The sequence below is a fragment of the Mandrillus leucophaeus genome, unplaced genomic scaffold, assembly GCF_000951045.1.
Source record: "Mandrillus leucophaeus isolate KB7577 unplaced genomic scaffold, Mleu.le_1.0 Scaffold370, whole genome shotgun sequence".
Classification (NCBI taxonomy): Eukaryota; Metazoa; Chordata; class Mammalia; order Primates; family Cercopithecidae; genus Mandrillus; species Mandrillus leucophaeus.
This window is the reverse complement of record NW_012103921.1, coordinates 811,347-828,753: the sequence shown is the minus strand read 5'-3', so window position 1 is coordinate 828,753 and position 17,407 is coordinate 811,347. Positions and strand designations below refer to the sequence as shown.

Genomic DNA, 17,407 nt, shown 5'->3' with positions numbered 1-17,407 from the left:
CATGACCTCAGCTCACTGCAACCTCCGCCTCCTGAGTTCAAGTGATTCTTCTGCCTCAGCCTCCCGAGTAGCTGGGATTACAGGCACGCACCACCATGCCCAGCTAATTTTTGTATTTTTAGTCGAGACAGGGTTTCAACCTGTTGGCAAGGCTGGTCTCGAACTCCTGACCCCAGGTGATCCGCCCACGTGGGCCTCCCAAAGTGCTAGGATTACAGGCATGAGCCACCGTGCCTGGCCTGTATACGCTTTTGCATGAAGTTCTAGGTCATTCATTCTTTACTGAGGTGGTTCGTGAAGTTAATTAAGCTATAGGCATACCTCAGCTACACTTTGGGTTTGGTTCCAGACCACTGTAATAAAGCAAATATTGTAATGAAGCAAGTCACACATTTTCTGGTTTCCCAGTGCATATAAAAGTTATGTTTGCACCCTACAGTAGTCTTTTAAGTGTAGGACAGCATTATGTCTAAAAAAACATATATACCTTAATTTAAAAATATGCTATTGCTAAAAAACACTAATGAAGTGAGCCATGTTGTTGGAAAAAATAATGTTGATGGACTTGCTTGACACGGAGTTGCCACAGATCTTCAATTTGTAGCAAACACAGTGTCTGTGGAGTACACTAAAATGAGGTATGCCTGTACTGACCTAGGTTGTTCAAGGCGGTGTGCACTGCCGGGTAGCTGTTGTTATTGGTGGTGGTGATAGTGGCATTATGTAATAACCTCCACACCCTGGGTCAGGCCCCAGGCTCACTTCTAGGGGAGTAGCGGGGACTGTGGTGCCTTCTGTGCCTTCAAGGCGCTCTCAGGCTGGTGGGGAAGGGAGACAGGCAAATAGTTTCGGGGTCTCTGCTAAACATCTGGATGTAGGGCAATCCTGTGAGGGTGGCCATAGGGCAGGTGGCAGAGAAATCAGAGCTGGTCTTGGCCCCACCCTTCCCTTCCCCAGTCCCCCTCCCCTCACTTTCACTATCCTATCCCTAGGACCCCCACTCCTTCAAGAAGGCCCCTCCCTCTCCCTTCTCCAGGACTCCCCTGCTCCCCTCACTGGCCCTCACTGGCTCCTGCAGCCCCAGGCCCAGAGAGAGGCCACTGCTGACCCCACCTGAGCCCCACTCCTCTGCCGGACACTTCTCCGTACTTTGGAGAGTTGGGGTCCCGCCCCAGTGCTGCCAGGGTGCAGGGAATGACGGCAGGAAGCAGGCAGATAGGTAGTCCTGTGGCTCTTGGGGGCTTCGGTGGGCCTGATCAAGGCTATGGGGTCCTCTCTGGTTCTTCACGCCCCAGTCCCCATGGTGTGAGTGGAGGCGGGGTGGGTGGCTGTAGGGGCGAAGTCCTGGCCATCTCCTGACCCTCCTCTCCCACCTGCAGACGTACAACACCAATGCCCAGGTCCCTGACAGCGCTGGCACCGCCACCGCCTACCTGTGTGGGGTGAAGGCCAACGAGGGCACCGTGGGGGTAAGCGCAGCCACCGAGCGTTCCCGGTGCAACACCACCCAGGGGAACGAGGTCACCTCCATCCTGCGCTGGGCCAAGGATGCTGGTGAGTGCGGGGAGCAGTGGGGAGCAGGGTGAGCTTCATGGCCTGTCCGGGCCTCAGTCTTTCCGACTCTGTCACGGGAAGGGGCTAGAGAAGGCTTCTCTGCGGGGCTCCCAGCTATGATGTCTGGGAGTCTGTAATATCCATGGGGTTCCTTCCATGACAGGGGAGGCTGGGGGTTCAGGCTTCACTCAGTGCTGGGTTCTGCTCCCAGTTCATTTCCCTGAGTTGATTCTTCATTTGACTATAAAACGGGTGGGAACATAAAACCCTCGTAGGTTTGGTGTGAGGAGGGAGAAGTCAGCCCAGGGCTAGCCTGTGGGGGGCAGTCCATAGCCACGCCCCTTCCCTCCTCAGAATTGGGAGGCCCAGCCCGTGCCCCCAGGAGCTTTAGTCAGGGGCCAAGGCCAAAACACAGGTGACAAGGCCAACACGCAGGTGACAGAGCCACAGTCCACTTGAGATCCCTCAGGGGTCCTGTGGGCGCCTTGATGAAGGGGAGGACTCCAGCCCGGGTGCTCACATCTCAAGGGCCTTCGGGATGAGGGGAGAGGGTCCCAGAGGCAGTGTTCCAGCTGCTCAGCTACTTAGCAGCCACTGCCAGACACCTACTGCTGTGGGTGGGGAGACTGAGACCAGGCAATCCTCCGAACTGAAGGGGGGCCTGTCTTTAGCGGGGAGGGGGAGGGGGAGGGAGGAGGCAGCTGGGACACCCTGATCTGTGGATAAAGCCAAACCTGCCCCTCCTGCACCCCAGGGAAATCTGTGGGCATTGTAACCACCACGAGAGTGAACCATGCCACCCCCAGCGCCGCCTATGCCCACTCAGCTGACCGGGACTGGTACTCAGACAACGAGATGCCTCCTGAGGCCTTGAGCCAGGGCTGCAAGGACATCGCCTACCAGCTCGTGCATAACATCAGGGACATTGACGTGAGTGCTCGGGGGCAGCCGGGCAAGGACGGGGCAAGGCGGGGCCTCTGGTGGGCAGGAGGCCTCAGGCCCAGGCTGGCCCGGAGAAAGCAGCCTGGCCTGGCTCCCCACACACCTGGGAGGCTCCCAGCCCATTAGGGGATTTGCGGTTGGGCAGGCAGGCACTGTGGGATTTCTCTGCGGTGGGGCTGCGGGGTGAAACCTCATGTGACCACCACCACACCCCAAGAACCAGGCACCCAGGGATGATTCCATAAATTGGAACCTGGTGCTGTGCCCACCTCTGGCCCCCACTACACAGGGAGGTGGTGGTGGCCAAGTGGCGTCTGCCTGCCCTGCACATTCACATGGGCACAGATGGGCACATTTCTGTACACTCAACCACCAGCATGCCCAGCGAAGAGCTGGTGTGTACAGTGGTTGGTTAGTGCCAGCTCTCTTGTTTAAAATTCGAGTTCCAGACCTCGCCCTGCGTTTTGCTAGCTGTGTGACCTTGGGTCAGTTACTTAACCTCTCTGAGGCTTCCCTTTCACAACTCCTTTGTGAACTGTGCCTGCCTCATAAGCTTATGCCAAGAACTGATTAAGATAATCCCTGTGGAGCTCAGCACAAGACCTGAGGCCTAGCGAGTGCCCAGAAGGTGGTGGCACTTATGCAGGAGCCACACGGCCTTGCCCTGAAACACACTTCAACAAACTGAGCTGACTCATGAGGCAGAAGTCATCCATGTGACGCTTGCTCTCTGTTCTTTTCTTTTTTTTTTTGAGACAGAGTCTCCCTCTGTCGCCCAGGCTGGAGTGCAGTGGCACGATCTCGGCTCACTGCAAGCTCCGCCTCCCGGGTTCACGCCATTCTCCTGCCTCAGCCTCTTGAGTAGCTGGGACTACAGGCGCCCGATACCTCGCCCGGCTAATTTTTTGTATTTTCAGTAGAGATGGGGTTTCACCGTGTTAGGTAGGATGGTGTCGATCTCTTGACCTTGTAATCCGCCCACCTCGGCCTCCCGAAGTGCTGGGATTACAGGCGTGAGCCACCGCGCCCGGCCTACTCTCTGTTCTTCAGTGAGAACACCCGGCTCGTTCCTTTTCAGGCTTTTATTGCCTACTGTGGGGGACTGCTGAGGCAATCTGGGGACTTCTGCCCCTTGAGCCTGGAATGAGGATTCGGTGAGGGGCAGAGAAAGCCCCCCCACCCAGCTATGCCTCACCTCTTTCTCTCCACCACCAGACAAACTCACTTGCCTTCAGCCCTCCATACACTGCCCCCACAAATTTCTGGGGGCCACTTGGCCCCTCTACAGTAGAGACCCATGTCTGCCCTTTTCCCAGCATGGTGGATGAAGTACCCCCTTTCAGGACACACAGTGCTGTTGGCCCCTTTCAGTGAGCAGACATCTGAGGCCAAGCCACTCATCCTGGCTTGCCTTCACCCGACACATGGCCTGGGGTGAGTCCCTTCCCCTCCCTGTGCCTCGGTTTCCCCACCTGTGCAGCAGGAACAGAGAGCCACACTTGCCTGCTCCCAGGGCCGTGGGAGGCCGTGATGAGGTCATGGATGTGAGAACATTTGTTATACAGGCACAGGGTATAATTACATGGGGACTGCTCCTCAGAGGGGTTTGTCAGGGACAGCCTGAGCAGGGGACAGGAACTTGAAGGAAATTGGAGGGGAGGGAAGATGTTTCAGGTGAGGGGGTAGGAGATGAGGAGGGGGGTCACAGGGGCCACGTCAGGGGGCACAAGCCAGGGAGTGAATGAGGAGGGAGGACCTGTGTGAGGACCCCTTTCTTTCCTCCTCTTCCTTTCTCTCCCAGCCCCACCTGCATCTCCATCACCAACACCCCCCCAAAAGCCTCCCAGTGCCCAGACTGTACATGAAACAAAAATCCTGGTGTCCACCCTGAAAATAAATACTGTTGCTTAAAAAGAAAGAAAGAAAGAAAGAAAGACACAAACCCAAACCCCAAAGCCAAACAGCAAGTCTGTTATTTGGAAGTTTAATGAGCCCGTGTGAAGTCGCTGCCGGGCTGGAAACGATGAGGCTCCCTGCAGGAAGATTGGGGGCTTCGTTTCCACTCTGAAGACGCCAAGAGGTCAGGTTCTGTGGCAACAGCTGGGGGGGTGGGGCAAGGGACCCGTGACCTGGGGTCCCCTTCTCCTTCCCCTCCCAGCCTGCCCTGCTCCCTGAGCTCCTGGCTACAGCGGAGAGCAAGGACTCTGCCTCTCTGAACCACCTGTCTCCCCACTGGCAGTAGAAATGCCTTCCAGTGGCAGCCACCCACTGGGTGCTGGGGACTTCCCCGGGTGACTGCCTTTCCTCCTATGATGGTTCTGTGGATAGATGTTAGTTGTATTTTATTTATCATTATTTTTCGTTTGAGATGGAGTCTCACTCTGTTTCTAAGTCTGGAGTACAGTGGTGCGATCTTGGCTCACTGCAACTTCCACCTGCCGGGTTCAAGCGATTCTCCTGCCTCAGCCTCCTGAGTAGTTGGGATTATAGGCGCACATCACCACGCCCGGCTAGTTTTTTTTTTTTTTTTTTTTGTAAGTAGAGACGGGGTTTCGCCATGTTGGCCAGGCTGGTCTCAAACTCTGTACCTCAGGTGATCCACTCGTTTTGGCCTGCCAAAGTGCTGGGATTACAGGCGTGAGCCATCGCGCCCGGCCTATTTTATTTTATTTTTGAGACAGGGTCTCGCTCTGTTGCCCAGACTGGAGTGCAGTGGCGTGATCGCAGCTCACTTCAGTCTCAGCCTTCTGGGCTCAAGTGCTCCTCCTGGCTCAGTCCCTTGAATAGCTGGGAGCACCAGTCTGTACCACCATGCCCGGCTAATTTTTGAAACAAATTTTATTTGTATAGACAGGGTCTTGCCATGTTGTCCAGACTGGTCTCAAACTCCTGCCTTCAAGTGATCCTCCTGCCTCAGCCTCCCAAAGTGCTGAGATTACAGGCATGAGCCACCACGCCCAGCCAGTTGCATTTTATGGATAGGAAAACTGGGCTCAGAGAGTTTAGGTGGCAGGCCCTTGATCAGTAGGTGATAGAGTCAGGGTTCAAACCTAAATCTGACTTCAAAGCTCATGGCCATGACCATGGCCTGGATCCAGGCTGGTCCTGGGGCACCTTTCCCACCTCTCCTGCCATTCTGTACTCCTGGCCCTCTATGCATTCTGCAAAACCTAGGTTCTAAGGTGGGAGACAGAGTGGAGGATAGAGCAGGGGACCCATGAGGTGCAGGCCTGGAATGGTGGATCTGGGCCCAGTGTCAGCCAGGCTCTGCACTCCCAAGGTGTCAGCCAGGGGCAGTGGCCCGGGCTGGCGCCCGCGGTGACAAGAGAACACTAGTGTGGTGGTCACCGCAGGCGGCTGCTGTTATGCTCTTGGCCCTATTTTAAAAATAGTCAGGACTTCAAACATGGACTCCCAAGGAAAACAAACAGTCCCGCGTTCGTCTGCCCGCACACACCAGCCGGTGGGTAAAATTAGCCTGGTGGTGACTACACAGCCATGAGGCCCGGCCCCGCTGTTTGCCCAGGCTGCGGTGGACTGGCTCCCAGCTGTGGGCTGCCCCAAAGACCTCCCTGGCTGGAGCCTCTCCCTGCACGCATTCAGCCTCTCACCGTGGGAGAGGAGGCTCCGGGAGTCCCTGCCCTCTGCTACATGAATACAGCAGGGCCCTAGTGCCATAGCTGGAAAAGCCCTGGGTTTGAATCCTGAATCTGCCACTTCCTGGCTGTGTGGCCTTCAGGGGAAAAAACCCATTTCTGTGCCCATTTTTTTAGTTGGAAAACAGGTGACCAGGGTTTGTTGCAGCCTCGGTATGAAGTTGAGTCAGAATGTATCTTAAGTGTTTAGTGCCTGACACACATTTAAGATACATTCTGACTCAACTTCATACCAAATCTGATGGTCTGATTCTTATTCAAGTGGGAGTTATGTGGATTGCAGGAAGCCAAGTAAGGTAAGTTATCAGCTCCTCCAATATCCCTAGAAGCGCCAAACCACAGTCCCGAGAGACTCATGGTTTCATCTCCCCACAGTGGACAAGTAAGGCCCAGAGAGGACTGAGGCCTGGCTCACCAGGCTGGGAAAGTATCCACACTGTCCCCAGGGACTCCAGGAGTCCAGGTTCCAAGCCGAGGTCACTGGGGCTTCTGGGCATCTTGGAACCCTGCAGAAGTGATGGCTCCTGTCTCTTTTAGGTGATCATGGGGGGTGGCCGGAAATACATGTACCCCAAGAATAAAACTGATGTGGAGTATGAGATTGACGAGAAAGCCAGGGGCACGAGGCTGGACGGCCTGGACCTTGTTAACATCTGGAAGAGCTTCAAACCGAGACACAAGGTAGCCTGTGTTGGGGCCATGTGGCTGCCGAGGTGGCCTTTGATGGTGAGAGGCTGTGTGACCCCCACTCTGAAGCTCTGTTGTCCTCTATAGAAAGGGCATCAGAATTCTTCCCTCCAGGGGCTCGAATGGACTAAGAGATATACAAGCGGTAGATAGTCGGTGACTGATCATTTCCTTCCCTTGGAGGGGACACGGGAGAGAGGTGGACGGTGAGGAGGAGGCTGGGCCAGGGAATAACCTGCGTGGACATTCAGTCACCCTGAGCACCTATTATATGTAGGCCCCTGGTGGGGCATGCGTGAGACAGAGGCTGAGCCAGATGACCAAGGAAACATGGAACGCTGTGTGCCTGCATGGGGGATGCCTGGCTCTGTAGGCACCCTGGGGGGACAGACCACAAGGAGGGGCCAAGAAGCCCTGGGCAAGTAGGAGGGCGGAGGGAAGAGGCAGCACTGTATGGATCAGGGGAGGACATGGTTGGCCCCAGTGTGCAAGCCACAGAGGGAGCAGGGAAGCCCTCCACAGTGAGTCCCCCTTGGCTGGGGGACGGAATGGATCGGGGAAGGGAGGCTGGAGGCACCTCCAGAAGGATCCCAAGCGCCGGCTCCTTGGAGCGGCCTCTGGCCCTTTAAATCTGAGCTGCTGGCCTGCGGGCCTGGGGCAGCTGGGGTCTGGAAATGACTGTGGTCAGGGCTGAAGACAGTGGGGAGTAGCCTGGCAGCCACTTTGATGTCACTCTGGGGTTGGGTTTCTGCGAGTTCCAGGACTGGCCCCTGGGGAGGCTTCGTGGAATGAGGCTGAGCCAAGAACAAGGTGGGGGTAGGGACTAGGGAAGGGCCCTGTGGGGTCAGTGGGGGTGTGGGACTGAGTGGCTTTGAACCCTTTCCATCCCTTCTGAGTCAGCTCAGGCTGGGCCAGAGCCCCCTCCCAGCTCAAGCCAGAGAGACACCAGCCTCAGTTTCTCTACGTGGCACATGGGGCCAGAGTTTCAACCTCCTTGCCCAGCTTACCCTGGAGCTCGGTCTAAGCCTCTAAGATGGGGAGAGAGCGTCTACACCATGGCCCCAAGCCTGGCCACATTGGGTATCAGTCAGGTGCCATGTAGGCCCCACATCCCTAGAAAATCATGCCTTAAGAGTGGGTTTCAGAGTCAGTTTCACCTTTACCATTCGGTGGCTACATGGTCTGTGTGCCTCACTGCCCTTATCTGTAAAGAGGGAGTAACGGGATCAACCTTGGAGACAGAGAGCACAGGAGAGTCACCTCCAGGAAGCAGGGGCTGGGGGTGGCAAAGCCCCACTTTCTGAGCCTCTCCGCCCTGCTCCCCACAACAGCCCCTGAGGCTTGAAAAGCCACTGATCCCATGGTCATTGCCAAGAGAAGGCAGGGGGTCTCCTAAGGGCACACAGCAGATCCTTGGCAGTGCTGGGACCCTTGGTCCAGGCCAACATGGTGTCCTCTCCAGGCCTGGCCTGGCTGGCTTCTTTCCATGGACTTTATTCCCTGGGGAAACAGCCCCACCTTTATCTCCCGTCCTAGATGGGGCCCCCAAAGCAGAACTAGGGCTTTGCTTCCTCCCTGGGACTCCACGGCCCCCAGAAAACACAGCCCAGCCCTGTCAGCCCTCAAGGCCTCTGGAGACCTGTGCCTGGCTCTTCTTTGCCCCGTGATCCCTCCCTCCTGGGATAGCCTTCCTGACCCCAGGCTGTTAAATTCCCACTTGTCCTCCAGGGCCCCATTAGAACATCACCTCCACCAGGAAGCCCTCCCTGGTCCTGTGTCTGGGCTCACGGCCTCCCTGGGCTCTATCAGAATTCTCATTCCCTTGCATTATACATTATAACGTGCTATTGATTCATCATTTCTTGAGGTCAGGGATGGTGGGTCCTCAGGGAGGGATTTTTAAGTGAAGGAAGGAAATAAGTAAAGGCCTCAGACTCCGATTGCTGCTGGGGTCAGTCCTTCCGACTCTCCCTAGCTCCCGGCATGTGCTGACACAGCCCTTCCTCCTAGCACTCCCACTTCATCTGGAACCGCACGGAACTCCTGACCCTTGACCCCCACAATGTGGACTACCTATTGGGTAAGTGGAGGGAGTGGAGTGGAGGATGCATGGCTTGGAGCCTGGTGGCCAAGGCTGTGTGTGGCCAGCACCTGGGGACAAGGCCCCAGCCTGACACTCACTTAGGGGCCTCTACCCTTGGGCTCCAGGACCTGGGAGAAGCAAGGAAGGGGGTTCTGATTCCTGGAATTAGGCCTGAAATCTGCTGGCTGTGCAGGGGGATTAGCCCCATTGCGCACAAGAAGAAACTGAAGCTCAAAGAGGGGAGTGGCACACGGCATGTGGCACAGCCGACAGGGGTACGGCCCAGGCAAGTTGGATCCCTGGCTGGGAATTGGGACTTAATGGCTCCTGGGCTACGGAGCCTGGGACCTGGAGTCAGCTCTACTGTGTGCATGGACAGGGCAGAAGCTAGCCAGGTTATCTCTGCCCATCCTGATGATTGCCCTCCTCCCCAGGCAGTGGGGAGCAGGTGGTGAGGGCACAGGGGCAGCTTCAGGTCTGGTGGGATGAGGCCCTGAGCACCACCACGCAGCTATCTGGGTCTTCTTTTCCAGCTGCCTGTAGTGCCAAGCAAGTGGTTGCAAAATCTCCTGCAGACATTTCCCAAGGAACACAGCTGCACGTCCTGGGTGTCATTAGAGGTTATGGGCTCAGAGCTGTGCGCCTGGTGGGTCCTCCAGACACATACACACAGCCTCTTGCTTGCCTGGCTCACACGGCACATACCCAGTATCACACAGGCTGTGCATGCACCCGTGTATCCTGCTGGTTTTGCTCATGGATCTTAGAGCCAGAGTGCCGGGTTCAAATCCAGCTCTACCACCTCTAAGCTGTGTGACCTTGGGCAAGTGATTTCTCCTCTCTCTGCCTCAGTTTCCTCTTCTATAAAGTAGGAATAGTGACTCTCCCATAAAATGGAGATAGTGACAGGGCTGGAGACAACCCCTGGGTTGTCATGAGCATGACATGAACTTGTGTTGTATAAGTTATCTGTTGCTGTGTAACAAATTATCTCAAAACTTAGGCCAGGTGCAGGCCGGGCACGGTGGCTCATGCCTGTAATCCCAGCACTTTGGGAGGCCGAGGTGGGCAGATCCACGAGGTCAGGAGATCGAGACCATCCTAGCTAACACGGTGAAACCCCGTCTCTCCTAAAATTACAAAAAATTAGCCTGGCGTGGTGGCAGGTGTCTGTAGTCCCAGCTACTCAGGAGGCTGAGGCAAGAGAATGGTGTGAACCTGGGACGCAGAGCTTGCAGTGAGCCGAGATCGCACCACTGCGCTCCAGCCTGGGCGACAGAGCGAGACTCTGTCTCAAAACAAAAAACAAACAAAAACTTAGGCCAGGTGCAATGGCTCACACCTGTAATCCTAGCACTTTGGGAGGCCAAGGCAGGTTGATCACTTGAGCCCAGGAGTTTGAGACCAGCCTGGGCAACATAGCGAGACCTCAACTCTACAAAAAATTTTTTAAAAACTGGCCAGGTGTGGTGGCGCACACCTTTAGTCCCAGCTACTCAGGAGGCTGAGGTAGGAGGATCCACCTGAGCCCAGGAGGTTGAGGCTGCAGTGAGTTGTGATTATGCCACTGCACTACTGCACCCCAGCCTGGGTGACAGAGCAAGACCCTATCTAAAAGAAAGAAAGAGAAAGAGAGGAAAGAAAGAAAGAGGAAGGAAGGAAGGAAGGAAGGAAGGAGGGAAGGAAGGAAGGAAAGAAAGAGAGAGAGAAAGGAAAGAAAGAAAGAGAAAAGAAGAAACCAGGTGTGGTGGTTCAGGAAGCTGAGGTGGGAGGCTTGCTTGAGCCCAAGAGTTCGAGCCTGCAGTGAGCTATGATCATGCTACTGCACTCCAGTTTGGGCAACAGAGTGAGATCCTGTCACAAAACAAAACTTAACAGTTTAAAACAAGAGTAGACATTTATTGCCTCACTCAATTTCTTTGGGTCAGGAATCTGGGGACAGCTTAGCTGGGTCTCCCATGAGGTTGTAGTCATCTGAAGGCTTGACTGGGGCTGGCCCTTCCTGGACGGTTCACTCCCATGGCTGGCGAGTTGGTCTTGGCTGTTAGCAGGAGGCCTCAGTTCCTTGGCAGATTGCTCTCTGTAGAGCAGCTTGAGTGTCCTCGTCACGTGGTGGCTGGCTTCCCACAGAGATCCAAGAGTATATACACAGAAGCTACAGCATTTTATGCCCCAACCTTGGAGATCATACAAATGTCATTTCATTTCACTGAAATGTCGTTTCAGTGGCATTCTATTGCATATAAAGACTATTGTGGAAGGAGACCACACAAGCGTGTGAATTCCAGGGGGCAGGGGTTACTAGGCACCATCTTGGAGGCTAGCTTTTGCCTGCTCCAAAGCGCTCACAGCATGTGGCACAAAGTAAACGCTGTATGCACTGGAGCTATTGTTTGGCTGTGTACCCGTTCACAGAGGACAGGATGTTCTGGAAGGACACCAGAATCAGAAGCACCAGCATAGGACACAGGGAATTTTGTGCCATGGGCAAGAAACAGATCATTCTCCTTATGTCACAAGTGAGAAAACGGAGCCCAGTGAGCAGGGGGGGACAATGATTCCAAACCTTCTGCTGTTTTGCTGCACAGGCCACCATGCCCTTCAAACCCAACATGTAAATGCACACACACCCTAGCAGCCCCATCGAGTCCAGGCTGTGGCCCACTGCCTTGGGGCCATAGTCCTGTGTGCTGAGCCCTGCAGGTTGGAGGCAGACTGACTGATGGATTTGAACCCCAGATCTGCCCCTTTGCAGCTGACAATAGCAAGTTATGGAACACCTCTGGGCCTTAGTGCTCCTCCTCTGTAAAAGCGCATGGCGATCCCGCCACGCCATAGTGGTGGGAGTAAAGATGAAAGGAATTGGGGCTGGGCACGGAGGCTCACTCCTGTAATCCCAACACTTTGGGAGGCCGAGGAGGGTGGATGACCTGAGGTCAGGTTTGAGACCAGCCTGGCCAACATGGTAAAACCCTGTCTCTACTTAAAATACAAAAAAAAATTAGCCGGTGTGGTGATGCATGTCTGTAATCCCAGCTACTCGGGAGGCTGAGGCAGGGGAATCACTGGAACCCAGGAGGCAGAGGTTACAGTGAGCCTGAGCCGAGATCACACCACTGCACTCCAGCCTGGACAACAGAGTGAGACTCTGTCTCCAAAAAAAAAAAAAAAAAAAAAGGAATTGGGGGCCCAATTCTGGGCCCACAAAAATCACCCAGATAAGGATCCTCCCAGCCACCATACTCTATCCCCAAGTTGGCTGTGGGGAGCCTGCGTCCCCTGAGACACCCCAAGTTCCTTGGGGTCCTCCTAGCAGGGTCACAGCCTCTCAGCATCCGCATCCTCCTGGTGTCCTCCTCAGGTCTCTTTGAGCCGGGGGACATGGAGTACGAGCTGAACAGGAACAACGTGACGGACCCGTCACTCTCCGAGATGGTGGTGGTGGCCATCCAGATCCTGCGGAAGAACCCCAAAGGCTTCTTCTTGCTGGTGGAAGGTAGGAGCCCTGGGTCTGCTGAGAGGGGGCTGCTGGAAACACGGCCCTGGTGTCAGGGGATGGAGAAGTCCAGCTCTTAAAGGGAACTGACTGGGTTTGGGGGTGAAGGGAGAGGTCCCTTTAGGAAAATGGGTTGCGGAAGGAGACAGGTGGCTCGCTGCTCTCCTTTGGGCATAGAGATGCAAGTCAGGTTCACCAGTCCAGGAAGGCTTCCTGGGAGAGGAGGCAGATTTCTCCCCTTTGGTAGTCTTTCTTGGAGACCTGGCCCTGGAGGGGCAAGCAGCCCCTCAACCTCACTGCCCGGAAAGGCAAATCCGCAGGCTCCGGCTTTCCCACGCTGTGCGCTGACATTCCCAGGCTCCTCGAGCGCCGTCCAGGGGCCTTACGGACAGACCTGAATTCTTGGCCTGGCGCTGCCATCTGCTGGCGGTGTGACCTCTACCTGTGCGCTTCTGTTAAGTGAAGCCAAAAATAGCATCTGTCTCCTGGAGAGTGATTCACCTCCAATGTGTTCAGAGACATAAAGTACTTGGAACGGGACCCAGTAAAGAATAAACCCTGTGTTTCTATTATTAGTCTTATGGCTACACAATAGTTAAGGCGGGAACAATAGGAAGTGTGAGGAAGTGATAAAGATTCCAGAAACCTTCCAGTGCTAACAGCCCTTGCCCACCGCGGTTCCTCATGTTGCCCTGCTGACATCGGTATGTATACACACACGCACATGCACACACGAGTATGTTTGCACATATGCTCCCCACGCATACACACACGCTCAGCCCCTCCGCCTTCCAGAGGCGAGTGTCTGCCAGCCCAGCTTGGCTGCTTTCTTGCCAAACCCCGGGGTTCCCATTCAAGCACAGCGGTCTCGGCCTGGCCCCGAACAGGCCTCTGACGCCGAGGAGCCAGCCAGAAACCAGCGGTGGCGAGCACGGGCTCCCCCGGGAGCAGTTCCCTTTGTGAGCAAGGCCAGAATGGGCCGGCCAGGCCAGCTGCTCCCAGAGCCACAACAAAGGGAGGACCCGCCCTGCCAGCCGGCCAGCCCGCCATGAGGCTCAGGCTGGTGGGGAACAGAGGGCTGCCTGGCGCCCGGGACCCTCCAAGCTGGGAGCGTCCACCAGACAGCGCCCTCCTGTTAGAGAGGGAGGTGTTCCTTTAAGGTCACAGAGCCCTGGGCTGCTGGGCCAAGCCTCCAGCCAGGCCCCTGCACTCACCCGGGGGTGGGAGGTGGGGGCGGAGGCAGCAGGGGGTTCAGGTTTCGGCAGGGCTTTGTGGAACCTGCCACAGGCACTGCCCAGGCACTGGGGACTTTCGCCACCTCTGGGAGCTCCATGCTTTCTTTTTAGAGGGGATGATTTGAGGTAGAGATGAAAAACGGGGTTAGGACGAGTCACACCTGAATTCACATCCCGGCAAATCCCACCGTGGGCCTCCCCACGCTAGGCGTCAGTTGACTCCATCTGTAAATGGGACTGATCATATTCCTCTCTCCCAGCACTGCTGTTCAGGGGAAAAGAAACATGGGTGTGTCATGCCTGGCTTGTTGTAGGGATTCCAGCATGCCCGCTTCACTACCTCCCAAAGGCTTCAGTGCCTCCTTCAAGCAGCTAGGGACAGTGCTGGGAGGGGCGGTGGGAGGAGCATAGCTTCCCGGCCTGGTGGATCTGATTACACATCTGGGCTTTGCAGCCCCCATGCGTGTGCCTTTGGCCCCAGGGCTGTCCCTCTCTGGGCTCCATCAGGTCGAATGACTGCGTGAAATGCCTAGGCGGTGGTGCTAGCACGGAGTGGTGTCCAGTGAAGGTTCCTGTCCTTCCCTAGCTAACAAAGGTTAATCCAGCAGCAGTGTCGTGGGGCCGGGGCCGGGGAGCAGATCTTCCTCCCCTCCTCTCTTACCCGAGGCCTTTGCCTTGGTGTCCCAAGGAGGCAGGATCGACCACGGGCACCATGAAGGCAAAGCCAAGCAGGCCCTGCACGAGGCGGTAGAGATGGACCGGGCCATCGGGCAGGCAGGCAGCATGACCTCCTTGGAAGACACTCTGACCGTGGTCACCGCGGACCATTCCCATGTCTTCACCTTTGGTGGATACACCCCCCGTGGCAACTCTATCTTTGGTAGGCGGGCCTTCTTTGGGGTGGACACTCCTGGGGCCTCCTGTCTACCCACTTGGGAGCAGGAGTGGGTGGGAGAGCCAGCAAGCCCAGAGCATGGTAGGGACTCGATGACAACGGGGTGGGGAGGGAGAGTGACTGGGATGGTGAGAAAATACAGGGTGAGGTGGGGGAGTGAGTTGAGTGGTGGTCGGGTGGACAGGCAGGTGGGTGGATGGATGGCCACATTGAACATGGCTGGGCGAGAACGCGGATAGATGAATGGGGGAGAGGATGGCTGGCTGGCTGGAGGATGGATGGATGGATGGATGGATGGATGGATGGATGGCTGGAGGATGGATAATGGATGGATGGATGGATGGATGGATGGATGGATGGATGGATGGATGGATGGATGGATGGATGGATGGATGGATGATGGATGGATGGATGGATGGATGGATGGATGGATGGATGGATGATGGATGGATGATGGATGGATGGATTGATGGATGGATGATGGATGGACAGATGAATGGGAGGGACATGAGTACAATGGGAACTGGGGAATGGTTAGTTGGAAGTAATAAGGTAGCTTCATGGAGGCATTGTGGGGCCCTTCAGAGAAGATCCCAGGGGTTACCAAGCCACCAAGAAGCCCAATCTGGGGGCTGGGGACTGTACTCCTGGTACCCCAACATGACCCCTGAACACCCCCTCCCTGTGCAGGTCTGGCCCCCATGCTGAGTGACACAGACAAGAAGCCCTTCACTGCCATCCTGTATGGCAATGGGCCCGGCTACAAGGTGGTGGGCGGTGAACGAGAGAATGTCTCCATGGTGGACTATGGTGAGACCCTCCAGGACCCAGGGCTGGGAGGGGACAGGGCACCCCTCGGGGAGGGGCTTGGGAATAGGGTGTCAGCTTGTGGTCAAGATCAGGGGTCTCAGAATGACTGGGACTTGAGTGAGAACAACCTCAGTTTGAATTGCCTTCTACAGTCTAGCAGCTCTGAGACTTTGGACATGTGACTTCACCTTTCTCTGCGGCCGTTTCCTCTCTAAAAGGGTTCTTCTACCTTCGAAGGTTGTCTGAAGGACCAAATGGGTCTGATGAGCTTAGCATAGTGCCTGGCAGAAGTAGGTGCTCGATATTTTATACTCATTTTTCTTGGCTCTTTAATATTCCAGTATACAAGACTTTGCAGTTAGTTCATCCCATCCCATATCCTTCATTTGTTCTTGATACTCCCAGTGGTTCCAGGGGGTCTAAAGATGCAGCAATGGTAAGAGTCTCCCTCTCAACTCTCCCTGCTGATCCAAGCAGCCCCAATGAGGTTAACTTTCTCTGTTGGGGGTTGAGGATGCAGACTCCTATGTCAGAACAGGCTCAGATTCAAATCCTGTGGCCTTAGGCAAAATGACTTTCCCACATTGAGCCTCCTTTTCCTCTTCTATGAAATGGGAGCATTCAAGCCAGCCTGAAAGGGGGATGGAAAAGCTGCGTGCGCAGCGCCAGGCCCCTGGCAGGCTCTCAGCAGGCGTTTCTCCTGGCCCACAGCTCACAACAACTACCAGGCGCAGTCTGCTGTGCCCCTGCGCCACGAGACCCACGGCGGGGAGGATGTGGCCGTCTTCTCCAAGGGCCCCATGGCACACCTGCTGCACGGCGTCCATGAGCAGAACTACATCCCCCACGTGATGGCGTATGCAGCCTGCATCGGGGCCAACCTCGACCACTGTGCCCCTGCCAGCTCGGCAGGCAGCCTTGCTGCAGGCCCCCTGCTGCTCCCCCTGGCCCTCTTCCCCCTGAGCATTCTGTTCTGAGGGCCCAGGGCCCGGGCACCCACGAGCCCGTGACACGCCAACTTCCCACTCCCCAGGGCTGCCCACCGCCCGGCAGCCCACCCCACAAGGGGCAGGGAGGTGGGGGCCTCCTCAGCCTCTGCAACTGCGAGAAAGGGGACCCAGGAAACCAAAGTCTGCCGCCCACCTCGCTCCCCTCTGGAATCTTCCCCGAGGGCCAAACCCACTTCTGGCCTCCAGCCTTTGCTTCCTCCCCGCTGCCCTTTGGCCAACAGGGTAGATTTCTCTTGGGCAAGCAGAGAGCACAGACTGCAGAAATTCTCAAAGCCTCTTATTTTTCTAGCAAACATATTTCTCCAGACCCAGAGGCCCTGAAGCCTCCATGGAACATTCCGGATCTGACCCTTCCACTCTCATCTCCTTCCCTCTAGAACCCCCCCAGGCCCTACCATGCTCATGTCCCTGTCCTCAGGCCCAGCCCTTCTTCAGGGGAGATGAGGTCTTTCTCCTCAGGACAAGGCCTCGCTCACTCACTCCAAGGCCACGGGGGTCCCAGGAAGCTGGTGCCTGGGTGGCCATCCTACCCGACGTGGCCCAGGCCAGGAAGAGCCACCTGGCAGGGCTCACACTCCTGGGCTCTGAACACGCATGCCAGCTCCTCTCTGAAGCGATTCTCCCGTTTGGAACGGCAAAAAAATTTTTTTTCTCTTTTTGGTGGTGGTTAAAAGGGAACACAAAACATTTAAATAAAAGTTTCCAAATATTTCTGAGGACAGAGCTGAGTCTTTGTGGTCGGTGAGAAAAAGACTGAAAGAAGCTTATTTCTCTGGGAAGAAATGGCCTCAGGGCCCAGGGTACAGGCGGGTTGGACAGGGTGGAAAGGCCTTCTGCTGTCCTGGGGGTTTCACACTCCCTACCTATGCCACTTTGGACACATTGCTTTGTGTCTCAGTTTTCTTGTCTGTGAAATGGGAGACAACCCACTTCTGGGTTGCTGTGAGGATTAAAGAGGAGGCTGGCCGGGTGCAGTGGCTCACACCTGTAATTCCAGCACTTTGGGAGGTGGAGGCAGGTGGAACATTTGAGGTCAGCA

General features: G+C 55.8%; 1 protein-coding gene across 1 annotated transcript in view; it reads left to right on the top strand.

Moving 5' to 3' along the window:
- ALPL (alkaline phosphatase, liver/bone/kidney) overlaps window positions 1-17,089 on the top strand; it is a 74,056-nt gene extending 56,967 nt beyond the window's left edge. The window contains exons 4-12 of the mRNA XM_011990147.1: window positions 993-1,145; window positions 1,335-1,554; window positions 2,309-2,484; window positions 6,690-6,833; window positions 8,850-8,919; window positions 12,284-12,418; window positions 14,342-14,533; window positions 15,239-15,358; window positions 16,070-17,089. Of these exons, the coding sequence (XP_011845537.1) occupies window positions 993-1,145; window positions 1,335-1,554; window positions 2,309-2,484; window positions 6,690-6,833; window positions 8,850-8,919; window positions 12,284-12,418; window positions 14,342-14,533; window positions 15,239-15,358; window positions 16,070-16,335 (1,476 nt within the window). The 3' untranslated portion in view covers window positions 16,336-17,089. The remainder of the gene's footprint in view (window positions 1-992; window positions 1,146-1,334; window positions 1,555-2,308; window positions 2,485-6,689; window positions 6,834-8,849; window positions 8,920-12,283; window positions 12,419-14,341; window positions 14,534-15,238; window positions 15,359-16,069) is intronic.
- The last annotated feature ends 318 nt before the right edge of the window (window positions 17,090-17,407 follow it).